At 41.0% G+C, this 9,398-nt stretch overlaps 1 protein-coding gene across 2 annotated transcripts in view; it reads right to left on the reverse strand.

Annotated features, from left to right (window-relative positions):
- The window catches only part of LOC118420246 (protein Shroom3-like), a 97,465-nt gene extending 89,588 nt beyond the window's left edge, over positions 1 to 7,877 (reverse strand). Inside the window, exon 1 of one of the 2 annotated variants that reach the window (XM_035826968.1) lies at positions 7,486 to 7,877. In XM_035826968.1, the coding sequence (XP_035682861.1) occupies positions 7,486 to 7,584 (99 nt within the window). In that variant the 5' untranslated portion in view covers positions 7,585 to 7,877. The remainder of the gene's footprint in view (positions 1 to 7,485) is intronic. The other variant, XM_035826967.1, reaches the window with a different exon arrangement.
- Positions 7,878 to 9,398: the final 1,521 nt, after the last annotated feature.

A 9,398-nucleotide genomic window follows, 5' to 3' on the forward strand; every position in this document is an offset into this window, starting at 1 on the left:
CAATATTTTCCCTCATTACATATTTTGGAGCATGATGTACAGATATTTTTGGTGCAACTACGAAGCTCTTGGTACACAAACCTACAGTGATTTTGCATGTATGCAAAGTGGTCTCATGTTGTAAGGATATAATCTATATAGCTTCAATGTGGGTGAACAAATTGCAAGCAGGGCAGGTAGGTAGAACTGGGGCAAATGAATAATATTTAAGATCAAAAGAGAGCCTGGCCTACTCTGTTATGTCTAAAAGCTATTTCAATCTTTTGAATCATCTCTCATACGAAGGTTAACATATGAGCATGCAAATGAGATAGAAAAGAGATACTCAAAATCCATTACAACAGCTCTCTTTATTGTCAGGGTAAATGTGTACATCACAAGTAGGCCAAGGATAGTACCGCTTCAATCTGTGTTGAATAATGGCACCCAACGGAGAATTGATTCTGAAGGTAGATCTAGCACTGAGGAATACTTACTGGCTCCCTTCTATGTGTATTGATCGTGGAATGAGCAGAGAGGGCCAATTTATTACCTACTTCTCACTAAGTACTGATGGATATTTTCATCACAAAACCAATTTCAGGAAGGACGAAATGGACAGGAGTTATCATGAAACATGGGGAGAACTTATTTCTCTTCAATTCATTTTGTAACAGTGGAAAACACTATTTGATACAGGTACATTATACCAGTATGTAACAGATAGCTCTAACTTTAAGTTTAACTTTAACTTTTTTGAGGACATCTGTTTCAGAGGAAATAGAGGAATGTTCAAATGAAAAATAGTGATAGGATGATCATTATTGTAGACTGAGAATAGATTGTATTGCTGAATATCTGAACGCTAATGATCTGAAAATAAACTCACAAGAAGATGTTGAGGTTGAGTTAGACATAAAGCAAAGATTGAAATGTGCATTGTATAAGAAACAAAAGTGCTTCTATGTTAGAAACATAGGCAATGCCGCAATGTATGGTTGGAAACACCATCATGCCATTTCTGAAATAACGGTTAACCATCAGATGAAGAAAAAAATGGACAACTCTTTCTTTACGAAATGCCATATTCCTCTTTCCTCGCTCTTTCCAGTACTCCACATACCGCGGCACAATAGTGGTGCCACAAGGACCCCATAGGGACTGGCTCCTCATACACTTCAAATGCTGTGGGCCCAAACCTCCATAGAAATTCATTTCCGATGGAGCTTTTCTGTAGTGTAATCCAATATGGCAGTGGTTAAGTTGCAGGGATGGCTAGTAATATTTTATATACTACAATGTATAATACAAGTAAGAAACCCTGGTACTACATTACATCTTCATCTTTATTGATGTATGAAAAATAGAAAGTATCAGCTGTTACCTATGTAAGTCTGAAATGTTTCTTTCTCTCTTTATTCAGTAGAAACTGGGAAAAATCACCCATGACAATTATGAAAACCCTTTGTGCCTAACAAAATTTAAAAAAAACATGCATAACCACACATATATAAATCGTAAATATTCTCACAATACTAGTAACTGTAAGGCTGGGGACAATGACACCTTAAACATTAACTAGTATGTGATCACAATCAATGTTTTACATGTACATGAATGACTATATAGAAAAGATGCTTACAAAGGTGTGACCCCTGTTTAAGGATGGTGTGCCCTTAGGGCCAGCCTCCTGTCCCCGAAACGGGTCTGAATTCTTGCTTCTATAGCGGACATTGACACAGCTTAGCGGAACAAACAAGGCAGCCACCAGGAGCTGTTTGAGAGCAAGGCCGGCAGGGCAGATGGGAGGGGGGGGAGGGAAATGGGGAGGGAGGGGAGGAAAACAAAGCATGAAATAATATATACAGATAAGGAAAACTGAACTGGGAGAACAAAACAAACAGAAGAAGTGATCAATCACTACTTGAAATGTGAGAAGGTAGGAACCACAACATCCTGAAACAGCAAGGAAAGGTTGACATTATTGATTAAAGAAGGATTAAAGTATGATACTTTTGTGTATATGACATTATTATAGCATAAAGATATGGATGCAATGTATTGATTGGAAAATTTGCTGCGATGGTGTGCTCTTATTCTGTTGCTGCAGTCTGTGCATAGAAAAAGTGCTGTTATGAAGTAAAACAAAATCAAGCAAGAGGTCACAATATGGTAGCAACGCTTTTAGTTTTATACGGCCTGCAACACATTGCCAGTGCCCACATGAAGAAGGGGCCATTTACAGCCCTGGACCGAGAGGTGTTTGCTTTACACAGTCTAGAAGAACCTCTGAAACTATGTGTAGCGAGGTACAGAGTTTTCTGAGTTATAGTTTTGCTAAGATATTAGCACCAATGAAACATTCAGGTATGGCCTATCAGTGGAACACACACCAGGACCATTACCTAGCCCTGTTCACCTCTCCTGTAGACCTTACACAATAACCAGGGTCAAAGGTACAGACCTGCCCAACCCCCTCTGTGTTCCAAACATCTCTTTCAACCCCACTGAACCTTCAGATTGGCAGGGAAGTTCTCCAGTATTCAAAGTTAAATTGATTTCCTACAGGGAAAATTCCAGCAGCTGCCAGAATAGAGAAGAGGTGAGGTGAAGACACGCAAGCCTCAGGTGCCTAAAGCACGGTTACAGCGCCAACAACAGTTGATACAGATGTTAGGCAATGGCAGATTTTGAGATTTTGAATTTGACAAATCATATATCTCCATTACAGGCTTCAGTCAGAGTTTCTTTCTACTGTTTTTTGTGGCCTTTTCTCTGATTCTATGTTTCCCTACTACCTCCACGATTGGAAAGGAAACAGAGAATAATAGAAAAGGCCACAAAATCCATGTCTGAAACCTCTGCTTGAAGGAGTAAAGAAAATAATGCTTAACTGAATTCCGAACACGAAATCACAGTCTGAGGAGAAAGTCTGTACATTGCATTGTACATAGACGTTAATGTAGCATATCCAGTATAATTCACAGAGCCAGCATATTAGACTAGTGAATTACTACAGTGCCAGGGTTTATGTTTCCTTAAGATCATAAATCACTAGTATTTTCAGTCCATAAAATTTCCTAATTGCCAGTCCAAATGAAAAAGACATAAAACACGCAGAATGTCTCCCTACTGACTTGTTACGCTAGTATGTTTCAGACTAAGGCATCCATAAAGCTGTACCATAGACTGATAGAGGATTGTGTATTTTTTAGCCCACAGTCCACTTCTCCCTTACCTTAAAAACCCCAAAGCTAATGAATTTCACAAGTATGACCAGGTTAAGGTTATGTTTTTCTAGCCTAAAACTTAAGAGGCAGAGGTTCCAGTGTCTGGGCTGTAACATCTCAATTTTGCGGTAATGTTTCCCCCTCCCCTGAGCTCTAACCTTTACTAATCCCGGAGGACTCCCAGGTTGTGTATGTTTCTAATGAAGCGAGAACATCATTTAGGGTAACTGCTGGTGGAAACATCCACCACACTTATTGGGGTCGTACCAAGTCACCTGAACATCTGGGTATTATGCCATACTATTGCAAGTCTGGGTTTTATATTAAAACATAAATATACAAAGATTGCAGAATAATGAGAAGATTGTGGGGGACAGTTTTCTAATGGTTTGGGGGAGGGACATGTATGCTAAATTAGCTAAGTTAGAAAAGAGAACTAAAATGTCTAAATACAGTAGTATGGGATTTTGCATAAATAGATCAGGATAGGTCATAGGACATATATTAGCCTATATTGGACCTAGGTATAAAAAGTCGTTTAGATGAAAATGTACCAAATCAAAAGTGACTCCACCACATACATGTAGACACAGTAATTTTGGTGCCAGACTTTGCCCTACAATAGCTGAAAACAATTTTTCACCATCATTAGAAAATATAAATTACACTCTTTTTTCAGGCTTGTTGAACATTTAGCATTTACCATGCTGGAGTAGCCATTTGGCTACCTATTCTTGATTAGTCAGAGGTTTAAGATGCAGGGAGAAAGTTGAAGACAATGTAGCTATGTAACCCAAATGTCTGACTTTAAGCCCTTCAAGTGAAATATGGCAGTGTAAGAACAACTGGAGGCCAACAAATAGCAAAGGTGTTTGTACTCTGGCTCTGGAGCTTGTTAAAAGGGTTGCTGCCTAACAGGAGGGAAAACAAAAACAGCGGAGTGTGTGCGGATGTTTTGCCTGTGAATGCCTGCTGGTGGCTGGGATGCCGGGGGAGCCAGGCTCAGAATGCCAGGCTAGGAAATAGATTACCGAGCAGAAATCCTTCCCGACAGAGACAAATTCCACATCCTCAAATAGTGACATTCCACCCTGGCACCAGCGCTTCCTTAAACCTTCTAATTAAGTCTTGACTCTGGGTTTACAGTGAGATTTTCATCTCTACATAGAAGTGAAAAACATGATGCTAAAGTTTGGGTAATTAACTTCTGCAGATAGAGAAGCTGTAAAAGGGAAATCCTGTCTAGAGGAATTGACTGACATCCTAAACTGGCTAAGAGTACATGCATTATCGAGAACCCAAAGCCTGAAATCATTATCCATTCATAGGCAGGGGCCAGTGAGCCGGTGGGTATCAACTGTTACCTGTCCTGTTTACCTTCCACCCATCCATGGAAAAAGACAATGGGTTTTCCCGCGTTCCAACACACCGACCTCTCCCCCCATTCAAACTGATTTACCTGGTCTACTGCTACATTCTCCCCTTGTTTTGACAGGTAAACAGCTTTAGCAACACAGCAGAAAGATTACAAAGCACCATGTGTCAGATCTGAGACATCAGCCTGAATTTCGCTTGCAGATTCCCGCCGATTGAGCGTTTGGATTGTTTGAGCTGATATGGGAGACGCGAATACCAACCAAAACAATCAGGTCTCAGTTACTGGGGAAGAAATGGGTGGTCCGTATGGAAATTTTAGCCTGTTTTGAATATGATTCAATCGAAACACATCATTCTCATCCACAAACAGATTCAATTCAATGCATGCTGCAATTTGCTTCTTTCTTCCATTTGCCATTGCAGTGTTGACACTTGATTTAAGACATCAATTCATCACATATAAAACTGTCATTTGTAACATTTTACTTCCTACAAAAATAATTTGAAATATGAAGAAATTAATTGTTAGAAAACATGCCAGCCCCCCCCCCCCCCCAAATAAATCTGTCATGAATCATGTGAATGTTTATGATTCAGACATGTTTCATATTATTTGCAAGGAGCCCCTAGCAACAATGAGTGTCTAAACGCCCACATTCGGGAACCAAATATGCAGGTGAGCCCCCCTAGCCTGAAATGCACCAGACACATTTGCACATTCCACTGTTTGCCCAGGACCAACAGTGATGGTTTACATGGAAGCTTTTCCCACACAGCCTGGCATGTTCTCGCCTGGATGTCAGAACTTCCACATCAACATCAACACCGAGGCCAGGGATTCCACTGCTGTTTTTTCCGAGGAAACACTCTGCAAAGTCGTCCTTGGATTGGGGACAGGTCTGTGTCCGGTTTGGCAGTGGATAAAAGATATTGCAGCATTCTGGCAGTCTCAAAAGTTATCTGTACTGCCTGGAAAAATCTAGAAACAACCTTTTCTCAAATATTACTTGTAATGCAAGTACATGTACATATGCTGCTCTTGTATTTAAAAGTTGAGGACAAAATGACTACAACCAAAAGTATACTCACATGTCTGCATGATCTAACCATTCAAGTTTGATCAAACTGATAATGTTACGTACCATACAAAATTTATTCAAAACATAGAATCATCACAAAATGTTCTTTCTAAATCTGCTGTCATCTGTTTGAAGTATGCCAAATCCCTTTCCCCCAACAATCCATTGTGAATCTCTGATTGACTGTTAATCACTCTATTCTCCTGATCCCCCTTGTCCTTTGTAAAGACACTGAAGTTCGTCTATTGTAATTAAGGCTTGAAAAGGGAGGTGCTGAATGGTACATAATGGATTTGCCATGTGTAATCAGCGAGCGAGTGATGACAGGGGTGAGGACCTAACCAGGCCCAGCTGACTTTCCCTTCATAGCGAAGATGACAGCGCTAACAAGAACCAAACCACCCTTACTGCTGATACTGCTTGAAAGATAGACTCCCTAACTGCCCCCATTTCCTTTGTAGCAGTCTTTCTGTGCAGCTAACCAGAGCCAAAGTAACCAAAGGCAAGTGACACAGACGGGTTGTTGCCATCGAGAATTCCTTAGACTACAGTTAGTCCACCATGCACCACAGACTGGCTAGGTAAACATGGGAACAAACAGAACGTGTTCAGACCACTCCAGACCTTCGCACACCAAGGACGCAGACACGCAATACTCAAGGCTCTACCTCAGGCCTCATAGGGCCAAATAGATACGGAAAATGAGCAAAACAGGGTGTAAAATTTGCTGACTTATGCTCTTTTAAATTGAGCTGACATCTTTAGTAAATTGTTCGCATTTATTTATCTTGGCCAACTTCAATTACTGGAGTTTGGTAGGGATTTGAGATTTCAGCACCATGAAAAGACAGCTAGCCTTTGGCTTCAGCAACTTTTCACTCAATCTTACCAAAAGAAAAAGATATGATTTCAAGAATATCTAAGATTGCCCTTGTTCTTGGTTGACATGAATTGTTTGCCTAGGCAAAACGTATCATGAATATTCTAATGTAATAAAAGCACATCACAAACAACAACAAAATGGCTTGTTGAAGAACAATACATTGAAGCCAAATAACTACTTCACAATAAAATTCCCTTTCTAGTCTTTAACAACGTGTAAAAGCCAGACAGATATCGGTGTCTGTGGATCTAGGTGAGTGCGCTCAGGTGATGTAACCGGTGTTTGTTGTGGGGCCGCAGAATTCGGCACAGCTGATCATGTGGATTTCAACAACAGTTGTAGAAATTGGCAGGGGCGAGTAAGAACAGAAAGAAACAACACCCCGGCTCCCGGGATTCGAACCCGCGCCGAACCCGGGCAGCCGGATCACAAATCGAACGTGCACTGTTACACAGTCCCTGGTCGGACAAGGTTTGCGATACTTCTACAAAATATCGCTTGGAATGCAAATCGTTCTCCCATTGTACCGATAGCGGACCGGGATTTTGTTGGGAGGATATTTGCCGTAATTGTTTGGTATGCAGCCCTGCCTTAGGCGCACCGTCCCAAACAATGGAACACTTTTCCCCATCCATACTTTTGTTTACGTCTCGCCCGTCCGCTCAACAAGTCATTTATTTTACAATAAGCTGTCCGCCGTGACCATCTAAGGGAGGACTGCAGAAATACCTACGTACACACACTCACACATGACCAGGAAACAGGAAACCGGCTGTACGGCCGCAAACAATTTTATATCGATTCATCGCTGACAAGTGGAACATGACCCCCCTCCCCACCTTTCACCATCCAGGTGTGATAAAACGGATGGCCTGTTCCCAACATTCAAGGCTTTCGCCACCGCAAATAAAACACGGAAAGGGAAAGCCGAACCCACCTTGTGGACGGTAAGAGGTTCTCCATACTCTGCTCCACCTGTTAGAGAAAATCCCCACGGAGATCCGCCTTGGATCAAGACTTCGAGTTCAGTCTCCATCCTTTTTTGATCAAGAGTCGCTTATCCTGACTGTAGTGTTGTAGGTGTGCGGAAGTAGCGCCGCCCGTACGAGGGTTGTTTCTCAGCTCGCCAGCGGGCTGTCCGCGGGAATCAGGGCCCGAGCCCGCGGTCTCATGGTGCAGAGGTCCCGTACACGCGTTCAAAATCCGGCGGGCGGAGAGGGGTCACTCGGGGCGGGTGGAGAGCGCCGAAAATTTGGCAGCGGCTCGCAGGAAAACCAACCCGACACAGATGTGGGACAAGAATGGAGCAGACACGTCCCGGCATGCACCGCGACCAGCCGGACTATCAGTACACTAAACACACACCTCAGTTTCATGGGGTTTGCACATTTTTTTTTGCTAATTACACCTCGATGGATTTACTTAAGAAGTATTTGAGTGATGAGAAACTTTAATAGACCTTTCAAAAATTCTGGACATTTTTATGTTGTATAGAGCATCTGTTGGGACAAAATAAGTAATTCAAAGGGTGGCTGAAGAGCAATCAGGCTCCAAGGTCATTTGCTATTGTGAATAAAAATGTTGTATGCAGTTTCTATAACAAACGTGATAACATCAGATCAGATGAGTTGTGTTCTTTAAAAGCAGATGAAAAAGTAATATTTCTGTGCTGATGTATCACTAAGACAGAGAAAAAAGTCCAACGTTAATATTCTAGACCATTTCTTCTTGTACTGTTACCAATGCAGATAACATTGCAAGTACAAAATTTACATGTAACATTGACTTTTATGACAAATCAAATCACATAAAAGACATAACATCCCTTTTTGTCACCTGTGCTCAACACTTACCCCTAACGCCTAACCAAACCCAGGAACTCCAAATTATACCCCAAGTTCTGTCCCCTATATTTAACTCCGACCCTAAGGATAACCCTCATTTATCACAACGATATAGAAAGTGGCCGGACACATTTCAATTAACCCTTAGGTACTTAAGTAACAGTGGGTAAACATGGTATCTTTACTGTGTGCCAATTATCACATACTTCTGCAGTCCATCAGATTCTTGTTTCTCCACCTGTTTGCATTGCAGATGCCGGGAGTGTTTTGATATCATGAGAATGCATAAAGCTTTTTAAGACCAAACTGATGTTTTCTAAAACTTCAATGATCTTTGAACAGCAACATGGTCCTTATCACATTTACATATCAGTGTATACAGTAACAACCACATGGGAAGTTGACCCATTTTGATGTTTTCTATTCATGCAAAAGTGCCACCTTGTGGGTAATATAAAAACTGCAGCCACTGTCAGCATATGGATGCCAACGTTTTTTGAGGTTTGAAGCCAACAAAAAGAAAGCTAACCCCAACAATGCATTGATCATCTTGGAATGATTACATTATCTGTCATTTTTTTTCATTTCTGATCTTTGTGCAGACTTGGGCTTTGTTTCAAAATAGATTGTTTGCATCTACATTGTAGAGCTAATATGGTAAATATATGTAATCAAGATATTTCTTCTCTACTTGATCAACAAATATTAAGTTAGAAATGATAACAATTTTTCTATATCACTGTTTTGAGAAGGACCATGGTCTATTAATCACAAATGACAAATACACAAAACAAGTAGAAGGAAGTACACCCATAGCATAAGAGGGTTAATGTGTCTAACAATAAGCCAGGAACACATCAGTATAACTTCAAAGTAGCTAAGTCATGTTACTATTGTTAGAATAGTCTGGAGTAAAGACAGTACTGGAGTAACTTTCACGAAAAGTTTATACAACTTGGGAAATCCTTATTGATACCTGATCAGGAAAGGGCTGTCCCTGACCATG

The sequence above is a fragment of the Branchiostoma floridae genome, chromosome 7 (assembly GCF_000003815.2).
Source record: "Branchiostoma floridae strain S238N-H82 chromosome 7, Bfl_VNyyK, whole genome shotgun sequence".
Classification (NCBI taxonomy): domain Eukaryota; kingdom Metazoa; phylum Chordata; class Leptocardii; order Amphioxiformes; family Branchiostomatidae; genus Branchiostoma; species Branchiostoma floridae.